This window comes from Mustela erminea, chromosome 2, assembly GCF_009829155.1.
Source record: "Mustela erminea isolate mMusErm1 chromosome 2, mMusErm1.Pri, whole genome shotgun sequence".
Lineage (NCBI taxonomy): Eukaryota > Metazoa > Chordata > Mammalia > Carnivora > Mustelidae > Mustela > Mustela erminea.
In genome coordinates this window covers 95,949,442-95,966,024 of record NC_045615.1, presented here as the reverse complement: position 1 = coordinate 95,966,024, position 16,583 = coordinate 95,949,442, and the positions used below count along the sequence as shown (strand labels likewise).

The 16,583-nt window shown below is 35.8% G+C and overlaps 1 protein-coding gene across 8 annotated transcripts in view; it reads left to right on the top strand.

Moving 5' to 3' along the window:
• The window catches only part of INPP4B (inositol polyphosphate-4-phosphatase type II B), an 805,823-nt gene that overhangs the window by 645,037 nt on the left and 144,203 nt on the right, over positions 1 to 16,583 (top strand). For all 8 annotated transcript variants that reach the window (XM_032333489.1, XM_032333488.1, XM_032333487.1 and 5 more), the window contains one exon: positions 8,246 to 8,354. In XM_032333489.1, the coding sequence (XP_032189380.1) occupies positions 8,246 to 8,354 (109 nt within the window). The remainder of the gene's footprint in view (positions 1 to 8,245; positions 8,355 to 16,583) is intronic.

Genomic DNA, 16,583 nt, shown 5'->3' with positions numbered 1-16,583 from the left:
TTTATATGTTTTTCTATATGCTCACTCTTAGAGGAATACAATAAATTTCAGTTAGTTCTAACTAAATTTTAAAAAGTACAAGTGCTCTAGCCAAGACTGAACACGGTACTTTAAGTGTATACCATTCTTTATTAACTAAACTAAGAGACCAGGAAATGAATCCCATGCTCTACCTAGGTCTGTCTACTATTTTCATAGTAATTGCAAGTGGCATTCAGGATGAAGGGGCCAAAGAGATAAACCCAGCATTTCCAATACTGTGATATTTGTAAATAATAATTATCAAATACCATTTGAAAAATACTAAGACTCCTAAGAGTCATAATTTTGTGTTTTCCAGTAAGTATGGTATTTAAAAATTTTAGTAATTAGTGTAAAGTATGCCAGAACGGATTTCAAACCTAAGGATTATATAGCTGTATACAGTTTTTATTCTCATTTTAGATCATGTGATAAACCAAAGAAACCTATAGCTGAACAGGACAGCTTAACTTCATGTAAACTCTGGGAATAACATTCAGTAGCTACTTTCTAATTGTTTCCTTCAGAGCCACTCTTTAGTTATTAATGACTGTGGGACCATTCCAATGTGAAGATAAGGGTTTCCCATACCATCAGTTTCCCAGTTCTCCATGGATGCCAACTGAGTGTCTTAAGTTTCAACTCAGTTCTGACATTATCTACCTGGAGATAGCATCAGATTCCATGGGCTAAGGGCTCTGTCCACAAGACTGCCCTCCACTTCAGATGCCAGTTGAAAAGTTCAGGTTCTTACCTGTACTTTTGACCATCTGGCTATAAATCAAATGTGCCCCCCTCCTTGGGTTCAACTAATTGAAGTCAGAAAAACCTTTCATTTACTAGAACACTGGTTTATTATAGAAGGATGTAACTCAGGAACTGCCAGGTGGAAGAGATGCACAGGGCCAGGCAGGGAAAGTAGATAGAACTTCCGTGTTCTCTGAACGCCTCCCTCCCAGCACCTCCACCACAGAAGCTCCCCAAACCTAGTCCTTTTGTTTTTGTTTTGTTTTGTTTTGTTTGAGATTTTATTACACAGGCAGGATTAATTAAATAATTGGCCCTTGGGAATTGAACTCAATCTCCAGCTCTTTTCCCCTCCCAGGTGCCTGGGTAGAGAGAAGGGATAGAAAATTCGGACCCTTTAATTACTTGGTTGAGTGCCCTGACAACCAGGCTCTGTCCTTAGGGGAGGTCCAAAAGTCACTTCTTTAATATAAGAAAAGACATCTTTAAAGCTCTCAACCCTTAGGAAATTCCAAGGGTTTTAGGACCACCTTGCCAGAAAAGGGAACAAGGATATTTACCAAATATATTTATTTCTTACCCTTGTTAAGCAACAAAAATTCAACTGAGTAATTTAGAAGTTCGAATTGTCTTTATTGAATGATTCATGAATCAGGCAGCATCCTATCTAACAAATAAAAGAGAGCCCTATAGAGTTGCAAAAAAGGAAAGCTTTTTGAATGTAGCAAGTGGGGAAAAAAGGAAATTATCGGCAAAGGAATCCATTATTTGAGGCAAAGTCATCCTTTTTTTTTTTTTTAAGATTTTATTTATTTATTTGACAGAGAGAGATCACAAGTAGACAGAGAGGCAGGCAGAGAGAGAGAGAAGAGGAAGCAGGCTCCCTGCTGAGCAAAGAGCCGGATGTGGGACTCGATCCCAGGACCCTGAGATCATGACCTGAGCCGAAGGCAGCGGCTTAACCCACTGAGCCACCCAGGCGCCCCCAAAGTCATCCTTCTAATGGAATGGAAGGGATCTTTTAGTAAAATTTCCTAGCTGACCAAGAAATTCTATGTTGACTGGTTAAAGGTTACATTCCTGGGAGGCTGAAACTGCAGTTAGGTTAGATATAAAGCCTTGGTTTGCTGATGTGGGTCCTTTGACAAAAGTGACTATTTTGAGCCTCTGGCTTTCTTTTTTTACATTATAAATCACAATATCACAGTTATCAGTGTTTAAAAATTAACACTTCAAAGCAGCTTTTTGGAGATCTCAAATGTATGAAGGAAAAGATTATATATGCCTAAATTTTTTGAGCCTCTACAAAATACATACTTAATGATCCCACCTTTTTGAGGAGTGATTCTAATCAAGGTAGATAGAATCAAAAGGCAACAAAGAAAAGTGAGAGAGGCAAGAGAGACCTTATTTGCTCTTTCAAAATCCAGACATAAACCCTACTTATTGTCTCTACAGAGAAAGCCTCTTGGTATTAATGGAATATCAAGGTTGGCTTGCGAGGTGGGGAAATGGGAAAAAAAGGTTTCTGGAATATAGATAAAGTATTCAGTTCTGCTAGCTGTGCTGAAACAACAGTACTACTTTTTACTTGCCTATTTGAAATGTATTCTATGAAGTTCAAAAGTAAGAAATACTTGGGAAACTCTTCTATGTTTTAGTTCCTGGTCACTTTGCCCTTGAAAACATATAACTGTATGAGGAAATTTGCTCTCTCTCCATTCTTATTTTTTTCAAATCCTGATTGTTGTGCTACTAATGATTTGTAAGTTTTCCTTAGAATTTCATATTCCCAATCTGCTTTATTGTTAACTTCCTGTTAATATATTGTTTAAAATGATAACAAATGGTAAATAAAATTACAAAAATTATAATTTAATGAAAATAATGGGAAATAAAGGATCTGATATAAGAAAACATATAAGGCTAAATTTAAAAAAAGAATACAAACACTGTACTTTTGTTAGTATATTTACTTCTTACAGAGGTATGAATTAACAATTCTAAAACTATTTTATTTGTATAGTATGGTTAACCAAATCTGTAAATATAAAGTAGGGAGAGTCCAGTTTCTCAATATCAGAGAAAGAAATTAGAAATAAAGAAGGAAGGCAGGCTAGAAGGAATCCTGTAATGCTGAACTGAAGTAGGAGGTAACAATATGGACTTATGGGCTTGTTGTTAATATAGATGTACAGATGCAGGGGTGTGTGTGTGTGTGTGTGTGTGTACAAGTTAGTACGCATATACATGCATATACTTCCTACCTCTGGCACTGAAAGAATTGAAAGCAGTAAGAATGAGTATACCTACCCCCAGTATTTGATTTCTTTTTTTAAAAGAAAAGATATTTATTTGTTTGAGAGAGAGAGAGAGAGGAAAAGGCAGAAGGACAAGCAGACTCCCCACTGAGTGCTGAGCCCAATGCTGAGCTAGATCTCAGGATTCTGAGATCTTGACACTTAGCTGACCAGAGTGCCCCCAGTATTTGATTTCTAAACACCATCCTCAAGTAAAAAGAGCTAGGGCTCTTTGGAAAACTGGTTGATTCTAGGGCTGAGGCAGGGAAAATATACGTGAGTCTAGAGCATCTGGTGGCTCTAGAAAGTAAGGAAGTGCTAAGAAACAAACTACAATGATGGCAACAAATGGAGAGGGTGAAATAGATAAATAGTTACAAGCCAATGAAAGGAGTTCCCAACGGACAAAGCTAGAACAACTTAAACATAAAGATAGTGTTAGATCATAAACCAATACCTATGAGCCCATACTGATGTTCATAAATAACTGAGGGGCACCAGGGGGGCGCAGTCGGTTAAGACACCAGCTCTTGATTTCAGCTCAGATCATGGTCTGACAGGGGATTGAGCCCTGTGTGGGGCTCCACATGTAGAAGGGAGTCTGCTTAAGCACTCTCTCTCCCTCTATCCCTCCCCCTTCTCTCTCTCTTTCTCTAAAATGAATATATAAATATTTAAAAATGAATAGGTAGATAGATAGCTGAATATATAAACTAAAGGAGAAAGATAAACTATTCTTCCCAAAAGAATTCCAATTAATAAACGTGGAAGGAATGAGGGAAATGGGAAATCACCATTCAACCGTAGCAGTAATAATTGCCACAGGCAAGATATATCAATAGATGCTAAAATTAGTGGGCACAAGTCTAAAAGGAAACTGGATATTGTACTGTCTTAAAATATGTTTCTCTAAATATTTAGTAACTTTACAGTGAAGAATCAACTATAGATAGTGGCAGTCAGCACTTTGACCCATGCATCAAGTTTAATTAACATGAAGTAATATATATCAACTTAACATACTCCCTGTTATAACGCACTGAGAGGGGCATATCACTTCCATAGTATCCTACTCAACAGTGCAGAACTTCAGTCTAATTATGAGAAAACATAAGACAAACCCAAATTAAGGAACCAGTACTCTTCAAAAGTGTCAAGGTCAAAAATGAAATGCTGAGGAACTGTCATGGATTGGAGAAGACTACATGATAGCAACATGAAATGTGGAGTTCTGGACTGGATCCTGAAAGAACAAAGGGTAAAGAACAAAGGGAAAAACTAATTTTAACATATTATCTACTTTATTTAATGTTATAGCATAAGATTAATTTCTTAGTCTTGATAATCTCTGACTGTATAAGATATTAACATAGGAACATAGTGAAGGGTATACAGAACTGCGTTCTAATTTTACAACAACTCTGGAAATCCAAAATTATCTCAAAAATAAAAATTTTCAAAAGTATTTAAACAATAAATATGTTTTTGTATTTTAATAAAAATTATGTATATTTTCAAATATGTTATTTTGCTATACATATGTATAGCGAATGATCACTATAGCTAAGATAATTTACATATTCATCTCACAGAGTTACTAGGCTTGCTTTTTTTCATGTGGTGAGACATTTTTAAAGGAATTCTGTATTTCTTCCTATCTTAGCATATTAAAATTTCAAATTTAAAAAACAAAGATAAAAAATAAAACTGAATTCAAATTTTATAGAAACATTGACAGCAATTTAGCCTAGATACCTCATACAAGTAGAATCATGCATTATTTGTCTTTCTGTGGCTTATTTCACTTAATAACCTCAAGGATTGTCCATATTGTCACATATTACAGAAGTTCCTTTCTTTTTAAAGTTAAATAGTATCCCATTATACATAGACAGCACATTTTCTTTATCCATTCACTCACTGATGGGCTTTAGGTTGTTTCCACATCTTGCCTATTATGGATAGTGCTTACATGAACGTAGAGACACTCATATCTCTCTGAGATCCTAATTTCAGTTCCTTTGTATAAATACCCAGAACTGGTATTGCTGAAGCATGATAGTTCTACACTGTGCAGGGATTCCAATTTGTCCACATCATGGCTAACACTCACTGTCTTTTGTTTTTTTGATTGAAGCCATTTTTACAGGTGTGAGATGGTATCTCATTGTAGTTTTGATTTGCATTTTCCTGATGATGAATAATAACCTTCAACATTTTGACATATACCTGTTGGCCATTTGTATGTCTTCTTTTGCAAAATGTCTGTCTATTCAAGCCTTTAGCCCATTTTTTAGTCAGGTTATTAATTGTTTTACTATGGAGTTATAGGAGTTCGTTATATATTTTGGAGATTAACTTCTCATCAGATATATCATTTGCCAATATTTTCTCCTCTTCTGTATGTTGACTTTTTTGTCTATAGTTTCCTTAATTATGCAGAAGCTTTTCAGTTTGATGTAGTCCTGCTTGTTTTTGTTGCTTATGCTTTTAGTGTTGCATCTATGAAATCACTGTAAAGACCAGTCATCATAAAATTTTCCTCTGTTATCTTCTAGGAGTTTTATACTTTTAGGTCTTATGTCTAAGCCTTTAATCCATTTTTTAGCTGATTTTTGTGCATGCCATAGGACAAGGGCCTGATTTCATTCTTTTGCATGTGAATTATCATAAATTCTCTTTATTCTTTTATAGAATATTGTCCATGGATGGATATGTATTCATTCTCATCCCATTGAGATATATATATTTCAGATTCCAATATGTTTTTTTTTCTGGATAGTATATATAATTTTTTTTATTTCTTCAATAAAAAAAAATACCTTACATGATCTATAAGGACATATAAGAGAAACTGAAATGAGCCTCAAAATATTTATTTATTGACATTTTTGAACACCTACAACATGGATGAGCTCACAAACAGGAAATAGAATGGAAACAAGGGGCACCTGGGTGGCTCAGTGGGTTAAAGCCTCTGCCTTCAGCTCAGGTCATGATCCCAGGGTTCTGGGATTGAGCCCTGCGTTTGGCTCTCTGCACAGCAAGGAGCCTGCTTCCCTTCCTCTCTCTGCCTGCCTCTCTGCCTACTTGTGATCTCTCTCTCTTTTATCTTTAAATAAATAAAAAATCTAAGGAAAAAAAAAAAGAAAGAAAGAAAGAAAAAGAAAGACCATGAGAAATAGCATGGTTTATTTAAAAAAAAAAAAAAGAATGGAAACAAGTAAAAGTCAGAACTTTGGATATGAAAGAACTTGTTTATAACTTTGGAAGTTCTTCATTATAGTTGGATTCAAGAAGCACACAGGCCTTCTTTTAGATTTAAAATTAATCAGCTTTATTATGAAGAGTAGACAATATTTGAGTAACTTGCTTCTCTTCCTTTACCTGCTGCTTCCAAGTTTCATGGTTTCTTCATAGGTGACTAAAATTCCCCTGAGCAGAGTAGATGATGAACAAAGAGAAAATTTCTGCTTCTAGAAAGTAGCTTTGGAAAATGCTGAGACTATATGTGAGTTGAAGAGTCAGATTCATTAGGAAGCTAGTGCAACTTAAGTTTGGGGTTCTTCCTGTATATGAGCCTCTTCTTCTAAGATTCTGCAAAGGGCCTTAGCAACTTGTTTGTGGTCAGGTGTTTTGCTAGGTTCCAGTCACTAATTTAAACCCCTGGCTCTCCATCCCTGGATTAGATATCAGAAGACTGCGGGTGTAAGGTCTTTGGCACTTCAGACAAAGCAGGTCATTTCTCAAGGTTCTCAGAGTTCTCATCAGATAAATGAAGGTAGACTAGAATTTTGTTTTGGGAACTTTTGGGTGCTTTCATGACCATTTGAGAAATCTGTGACCCTTTTCCATGAAGTAGAACAGATATACAATTTTCACATACTTATGAACTTTCCCGAAACTATTTTCATAACCCTAGATTAATATCTCTTGGATAATAAAGTCTTTAAATTTCATGCAAGTCTAATATTCTGCTATATTAAGAAAAGCTAACTTCTAGTTTATTAGCGACTTTTTAAAAGGGCAAGAGATTACCACTCTAGCCATCTATTGATGGCTGTTCAATAAGTGCCTTATTGATAGGTTGATTTGGGTCCCATTCTGGGTTTTTTTTTTTTTTAATTTGTTCGCTTTCTGTATTGTTTTCTTTTGTTTATGTGACCTTGAGTTCTCTCGGTTCTCCTGAAGACTTTCACTTGAAGACATTTTTTATTAAGAAAAATATTTTAGATGCCTTTGGACTGAACCAGTATAAAGAAGTTATGGTGTTTACCTGAAGCTAATAAAATAATTTATGTTTTCCCTGTAAATGGGAACTGAAAAACAACCAGTGTCAATACCAAAATCAATTTGGAAAGGATCTACTATGAAATTAGGTTTCTCAAATAAAATGTAGTTTAACAAGAGATGTTCACTCTGTCTTCCTTCTTATGGGGATACTTTTCATTAGAAGGTAAAAATGATGCTATGTTTTGAGCAATAAACTTAATATGTACCAAACTTGATGGCTTTCAAGATCAAAGGATTGAGTTTCAATTTAAATGTATGGATTTTTTATTAAAAAATACAAAAAATCTTGGTGGAAAATAGATCTAGAGACATTTTATGTATTCTTTCCATGTCATCTAAGAAAATTGCAAAAGCTTGCATTCAAAACTGTGTAAGATTTAGTATACACAGACAGGAAACTACTCTGTATAGATTTTTAAAAAATGTACTAGTACTGTTCTGCCCTTGAGCCAAGATGAATTAATATTTTCGTTCTTCCTCTGTAAATTTTCTCTGTAAAGATTGTTCATTATTGTTCAATTTCAATATGATTGCAAATTAAATGATGCAAAACTCAATAAAGTAAAATACACAAAAGACCAATTAACATGTTATCTCAGTAAGTATATAGAAGAATGAGGGAACATACTGTTCCACACAGTAGCATATAATTAAGATGTAGTCATAAATCAAAGAAATATTTTGACTTGTTTAGGTGCACAGGTGGCTTTTAGAAAGATTGATTAGCTCCTCTTGCCCCCTTGAGATGAGAGTTCATAGTTATTCCTGCAAAATTAAACAGAATAATTTCTCAAACTTCCCACAGCATGTATGCTTCAATGCAGATAGCATGCTGGAGACAAATGTTTGCAAAGTGTTCATCTCCTTGTCCATTCCTGTTCCAGATGCTCTCTACGATGTCATCACTGTGGGAGCCCCAGCTGCCCATTTTCAGGGATTTAAGAATGGTGGTCTTCGGAAACTACTCCATCGATTTGAAATGGAAAGAAGAAAGTAAGTGATGACATGATGCATTAATGATACTACCTTCCCTTTGGGAAAGTTTGTTTATAAGGTTAGGATGAAGAAGCTTGGTCCATCGCAATGAATAGTTCTTGACATCTCCAACCCATTAGTACCTTCAAGTTGCCAAATGGCCAAGAAAATATTGGAACAAAAATGAAATTAGAATACATGAAGTGCCTGTGGTGCCTGGGTGGCTCAGTGGTTAAAGCCTCTGCCTTCGGCTCAGGTCATGATCCCAGGGTCTTGGGATCGAGCCCCGCATCGGGCTCTCTGCTCAGCAGGGAGCCTGCTTCCTCCTCTCTCTCTGCCTGCTTCTCTGCCTACTTGTGATCTCTGTCTGTCAAATAAATAAATAAAATCTTTAAAAAAAAAAAAAAAGAAAAGAATACATGAAGTGCCTGAGTGTGTTGCTTATGGAGTAGCACTATGCTGGCAGAAAAATCTTCTGGAAACTATGCTACCAAAAAATAAGATCTATTCTGGTATCAACTATGGTTCATTCAATGGAATGGTATTCATGTGGAGATTTAGTTGAAAATGATCTACTTTAACTGTGAAGCCCAAGACACTTGATGGAGAGCATGAGTCCCAATTATGACTCTGACCATACTAGTGATTTCCACTGGGGCTGAAGGCCAGGCACATAACTGCCTATCATTTAATTGTGTCATTTGAAAAAGAGACATCAATGTAGAACTCTGTTAAATGGTGAGATTAAAACAGTAATCTTGTATTCCTTAGAGATAAGGCATAACACAAAAACCAAAGTATTATCACTGTCACTTATAATTTTATTATACTTCAATTTTTTGTGTGTTCAGTTATTTTAAAATATTGCATCGGTAGTTCAGTCCCACATACTGACCCCCACATACTGAGTTTATCCTGTAATATGCATATATTCATGTAAACCATCAAGAGTGTTATTCAGGTGTGAAGGGTAAATTTCCTTTCTTTTTAAGGTTGTTACTCTTCTTGGATTACAGTCCCAAATTTTGAAAATTAGGGGAAAATAGTTGTTCTTAATCATAGTTGGTTTAGTAATAGTATTAGAAAATGTGAGTGGCAGAAACAGAATTTTCTAAAAAGTTTTTATCACGTAACACATTTGTTATTCAGTGTCCAGATGTTCAGGAAGAAAGCATTCAGAAATTTGGAAGCGTTCAAACTGGGGCATCTGGGTGGATCAGTTGGTTGAACTTCTGACTCTTGATTTCAGCTCAGGTCATGATCTCAGGGTCCTGAGATGGAGCTCTGCCTTGGGCTCCACACTCAGGGAGGAATCTGCTTGAGAGTCTCTCTCTCCTTTCCTTTTGCCCCTCCCCCTGCTGGCACTGTCTCTTAAAAAAAAAATTACTTAAAGTAAGTTAGAATTGAATAAGTAATATACTATTATATTAAATATAAACTAATAATAGAGCTATATGTTTTTTCTTGTTTTAAAGAAATTGACTTTGGGGGTTGCCTGGTGGCTCAGGTCCAATAAGCTTCTGAGTCTCGATTTCAGCTGGGGTCATGATCTCAGGGTTGTGAGAGGAGCCCTGCACTGCATTCCACACTGGGCATGGGGCCTGTTTAAGATTAGCGCGTGCTCTCTCTCTCTCTCTCTCTCTGTACTGCTTACCCCTCTCCCACTCACATGCTCGCTCACTCTCTCTCCTTCTCTCTCATTAAAAAAAAAAAAAAAACACAAGCATGGAAGGAGGGAAGGAAGGAAGGGAGGGAGGTAGGGAGGAAAAGAAGGAAGGCAAGAAAGGGGAGGAGGGGGAAGAGAAGGAAAGAGAAAGAACAAATGGACTTTGGTACAATACTATTAACTTAGATATAATCCTTATTCAGATTACTCCAGGCTTCATTTTCGTGTTTGGTTGGTTGGTTGAGAGGACATAGATAGAATTCGATGAAATTTTATCACAGGTGTAGATTAGAGTAACTATCATCAAAGGACTAATTCCTTTATTCCACTATTCCACTAGGACTATTCCACTAATCATCAAGGTCTATTCCATTACCACCGAGGAACTCCCTCAGGTGATCTCGTAATAGTCACACCCTCCCCCAAAACCTTCTGCTGCAGAGAGTTATTCTGTTGCCTTATTATTTCAGCAGGGAGTAGGAATCAGAATTGCAACCAGGGGCTCTGAGGGGAGAGGCGCTCCTATTTAAGTCATGGAGGCGGGCAGCCAGTTATCACAGACCTCACGGGGAAAGGATGCCATCTCTTTGCTGAAATGGGGATGGGAGTGGAATACAGGTTTCTATCCAGGTACTGTACCAGGGAGGGGCTTTTCTCACTGACCCCTTGCTGCACCATTATTTAAGTGGGGGAGCAACCTGCCATTTTTCTGATATCACCCACAGAATAGACAAGTATGAGTGAAACTTTTCTGTTCTGTCTGGCCACCCTTTACTAGTTGTCTGGCTTTTCTTGGATGCCACTTTTACCTGGCATTTTGCATCACTGGGATATGAGACAAGGAAAAAAAAACCAAAACTATGGAACTCACTGTCATGTTATTCCTTGAGTCCGAAGGCACCCAGTCAGATTGCCCTCATTTTTCCACCTCTTAGATTCTTCTGATAAATGACTTACAGCTTTTGTCTAGAGTATTTTTTGTAATTAGAGAAGTAAAATAGACTATATTTACTCCATCTTGCCCGGAACTGGAAGTCTCTAATCTTGAGAATTCATCTAATCTATTTGTTTTTCTCAATCAAATGTTAGAGTTTATAACACAGTTAAAAGACTGAAAACTGTCCACAGGGCACATAAAATCTAGTTAGCATATGATGATACATGGAACCTAACTGTGTTAACTTTGTAAAATCCTAAAATACTACTATATGCTACTATACAATTAAAGAAAATATTGAGTTGTGTGATTAGATTCTGAATAATATTTTTTGAGTCTTAAATATCTCCATGAATATCTGAATTTTTTACTATTCCTCACCTCTCACTGGGATGTTTATATACCTATAATCACACACACACACACACACACACACACACACACACAAACACACACCACTTTTAGGATCAAATTTAAAATAAAAGGAAAAAGAGCATCCAATGCTTATAAACATTAATTTGCTTTAGGTTTTTCATATGTGTTATTATCCCATTATTTTACTAATGACTTTATTGATAAAATGCAAAGAAGTTTTTTAATTAAAAAACAGTATGGTGTGAATCTCAAAAAGTATTCCATAGGGCAGTGATACAGGACAAATACGGCTTGCTGAGGCAATACACAGATAAGTATGGTTTCAGCCAGTCCATCAAGTTAAGAGGTGATATAAACAAAGACTTCCAGCATGAAGTGACATCATACTATGCTAATTATTTTTCTGTATATTCTTCCAACAACAAATATTGCATTTGTCAGTCAAAAGCAATAACAGGAGTAAATATGACTATATGAAATGAGTAACTTAGACTAACACACTTATTTACATTTGGCAGTGCAGAAAAGCACATTAGGTGAAGGAATTTTCTTCAGCTCTGTTCTTTTGCTACTTCCCCAAAAGACAGTCAAATATTTTAGGCCAGTTTTTTAAGGGATCGACTATAGCTGTTACACTACCTCACCTCCATTTATTTTCATCTTAGCTATGCTAATGAACTATTGTCCTGTGAGAACATGTGTAATTTATGTGTCTGTTCCTCAGGGATCTGTCTTTTGATGAAACATTGAATACATAATGAGAAGGGTTTTAGTATAAGAAAGCCTTGCTTACCGGGGCGCCTGTGTGGCTCAGTTGGTTAAACTCTGACTCTTGATTTCAGCTCAGGTCATGATCTCAGGGTCTTGGAGGGGAGCCCCACGTTGGGCTCGCACTCAGCACAGAATCTTCTTCTCCCTCACTCTCTACTCCTTCCCCCCCTGCGATCATGTTCTCTCTCAGTCTCTCTCTCTCTGTCTCTCAAATAAATAAATGAATAAAATATTTTAAAAAGAGCAAGCCTCGCTTATAGTGTTCTTATAATGTAGCTTAGATCACATAAAAATGCATTTTAAAAGCTACAAGATAATTAATAAGAAGAGTGATCTTTTTAAAGAACAAGTGTCTGAGTGTATTTCTCTGTTCAGAAACCTTCAGGGGTTCCACAGTCATCCACTGGGCCTTCAAAGCATCTGTGATTGCGCTCCACCAACTTTCTACTTTCACCAATCACACCTTCTCCTATAGTTGCTTCTTAAATGCTATATAAACTGTTTCCTTAATGGACCTCACACTTTTCCACCTCTTCTTCTTTCCTTACTCATTTCCCTTATATAAGAAATTCTTCTGTTTTCATCTTCCCCCTATTTTCTGTTTCTTTCTGTCAAAAACATACACAAAATCCTATTCAAAATTCCGTGCATCATCCGTCCTAAGATTCTACCCTCTCCATTATGTCTTCCTGATTTCCCAAGTTGATTTGACTTCCTATTCCTAATATTTTATTTTTACTCCCCTTATAGCCTTATTAGGTCAGGGTTATGATGTATTAGGTTTGTTCTTGTGTGATACTCCTGTAACAGTTTGTGATTCCCTTGATGAAGAGATAAATTTGGATCTTTTGGAGTTTCCCAGAGAGTATTTGGTATACAAGTTCAAATTCGGCAGGCATTGGAATTCACATATGAATCAGTTACAGTCTCTGATTTAAAGTGCTGAAAACACCAGTGGGAGATCAAGTTTCACAAATAATAATAATTCAGTACAATCAGTATTACATAAAGTAGGGCTTCTCAACCTTGACTGCATATTACAATTACCTCTGGAGCTTTAGAACATTTTTATCTCTGCCAAGATATCACCCCAGACAAATTTAGTGAAAGTCATGGGAATAAAGCCCAGGTATGGGTATGTTTTAAAAGATTCCCAGGTAAGAATGATGTGTAGCAAGAGATAGATGTGAGTGGATAGTGCTGGGAGAAAACTATGGGGCGTGGAGAATAGAAACAAGAATAGTGACACAGAAGAGTTACACTTGAAAAATATTCAATATAGACTCTCAATTGAGATGTATCACGAAGAAAGAAAATTTATACAAGGTAGTATCTGTTGATATAGGAAGAAAAATATTACATCTTGATTAGTGGAAATGTGTCTTTAAAGAATCCCAAAATCATTAATAGTTGCAAAACAGCACCAAGATCAGAATAAAGATATAACAATTTTGATCTGAGAAAACGTGGGCTTGAGTAACATGTGAACAAATAAAATTGAACATATTATAAGGGTTTTCATGCCATGAACATGAGATTTTTCTGAGACAAAACCCTAATTGCACACGTTATTTTTCTAAAGGACCAAAATTAGGATGTTTGTAGGCTGTGTATTCAGTTGTTACATGAAACATCAAACAATGTTACATCAAACTTTCCTGGAGTCAGTAATTTACATGGAAGCTCTTTAAAGCTTGTGGATTCCTCCCCCAAAATATGATCAATTCTTTACTTCTGCTGTTGCTTAAAAGAAAGGGGGTTAATTGCCACAACAACACATATTTTGCCTGCTTTGAACATTTGTGATTTCAGCAGGAATTTCAGGCTCAGACAGAACTTTGACTGAGTAGGATCATGACCTCAAAACATAACCTTTTCCTTAAGATGAAAAAGCACCTTATGAAAACCAAGAATCTTTATAAAGAAGAAAAAGTGCCAGTGAAGGGCAATGTCAACTTCATGTGAAAATATTAATTCCCTGTGATCTGCCTATTCATTTGGAGTAAACTCAGAGCCAACTCCCTGCAAATGACCTAATGTCACATGCCATCACTTGGAAAAGTCATAAGGAAAATGAACTAAAATTTTACTGACAGGAATATTGTAGGCTCGCCTTGAGCCTGCCACAACCTGAGTCTGTATTATAATTCGGGGGACTTTTCTAACGGAAAGCAGAATATTAATACAAAGGGTTAAACAAACCAGTCTTACCTTTATGAGATCAATGGTTATGTAGTCATATGACAAAAACCCTGAGGGAAATTTTCCTATTGTAAGGAGGAGATGTTTCCTCATTCTCTATTTTAGGAAGAAGACTTCTTGGGTAAAAGGAAAACTATTGCATTAGGCAAGGAAGCTCTGTGTAGCCTATAGTGAGGCAGGCATTCATTTAGCCAGAAATGGGACCTGGATGCAACACCTCATACCACTACCTTTGATATATGTATCCTTCTGATAGAATCACTAACCACTGCTTAATTTGGGGAAATAAAACATAAACAGCTGAGATGTCTAAACAAAACAGTTTTCCAACTTATCTTTTTTTGTACTCTCTCCAGTAACTAAGCAGTAGTTACAAAAAAATTTGTTTTAAACCTTTCGTTTTCATACTTAAGACTAAGATTCTCATTTTTTAAATGAAACGGAATTAGTGATTCAAATATATTCAGTGAAAGGAGTAAGACTGCATCCATGATTTGTTTGGAGAATGAATTTTTCTTTCTTTCTTTTTTTTTTTCTACTGAAGTTCTTTTGCTATCTCTAGCTTGATCTCTGGATTTCTCTTAGAAATTTGTCTTGTTCACTAGCAGACCAGTTTAGTCTGAGATCACGATTCTGTTTATATTTTCTGTGTACCAAGAGATCATGCCATATATCTTTTCATTAGAAATATTTTGATCTTTAAATAATGTGAATTTAAAAATATTTTCTATTAATTATTTCCTTTTTTAATTTTAATTCCAGTGTAGTTAATATACAGTATAATATTAGTTTCAAATGTATGATATAGTGAAACAATACTTCCATATGTTATCCTGTGCTCATCACAAGTACCATCCTTAATCCCCATCAACTATTTAACCCATCCCCCCCCCCCACCTCCTCTCTGGTAACCATCAGTTTGTTCTCTATAGTAAAGAGTCTGTTTCTTGGTTTGTCTCTTGTTCTCTCTCTTTTTTTATTTTGCTCATTTGTTTTGTTTCTTAAATTCAACACATGAGCAAAATCATAGGTATTTTTCTTTTTATACTTTCTATACTTTCTATTATCCATGTCACTGGAAATGGCAAGATTTCTTTCTTTTTTATATGGCTGAATAATACTCCATCGTATAAATATACCACACTTTTTTTTTTTTAAGATTTTATTTATTTATCAGAGAGCACACTACCCAGTAGTGTGATTACTGGATCACAAGGTAGTTCCATTTTTAATTTTTTGAGGAACCTCCATACTGTTTTCCACAGTGACTATACTAGTTTGTATTCCCACCAACAGTGCAAGAGCATTCCTTTATCTCTGGATCCTCACCAACACTATAGTTCCTTGTGTTTTCAATATTAGCCATTTGAACAGGTGTGAGGTGATAGCTCATTGTGTTTTGATTTGCATTTCCCTGAGGATGAGTGATATAGAGCATGTTTTCATGTGTCTGTTAGCCATTTATATGTTCTCTTTGGAGAAATATCTGTTTGTAACTTCTGTCCATTTTTTAAATTGAATTATTTCAGTTTTATGTGTATTTTTATTGGAAAATGTAGAAAAGTCAAAATAAAGATTAAAATTGCCTCTAATCCACCTTCTGAACAAGACAGTCCCTGCTGGCATACAGGTGTGGTCTCATCTAGTTCGTTTTTACACATATAATTTACACCCTTATTTTTTTTCTCTTATAAGCTTAAAAATTCAGAATGGTTTAAAATGGTTAATTCTTCAAAGTATATCAATTGAATGCTCTACATTGAAAAAAAAAAATCTAAGTGTTTGTGGTTCTTTGGAAGTCATGACCAATCCACCAAAGGTAGTCTATTTTAAAATATCAGTCTTATAGGTTATAGTTAAAATTCATGTCCTATTCACTTCCAAATATATTTTCTTTCCTTTTGAAAAAAATACTTTATACCACATTAAAAAAAAAAACCCACTTTATATCATACAGGCTCTATGGAAATAAAGACTAGGTATCTACCCATTCATTTTTTTCTTTTGAACCAACACCTGGCAATACGTGATTTTCAAGGAGATAGCAATTTCACTCTTCGTGTAGATTATAATTTGATTCCTTGGGGATATATTTTCTTCCACCTATGATTTAGTCTTCCTCAGCCACTCTTAGCTCTCTGCTCAGTTCATCTTTGAGCCAATACAAAGTGAGGGCTGCCAAAACTATGGCCCATGTCTCCGTGACAGTTCCCTGCATGTAGCTAGCTCCCTGTATAAACAGCATCAAATCTTCCAGAGAAAGTGGATTTTTATCTCTTACATACGTATGGTTTGG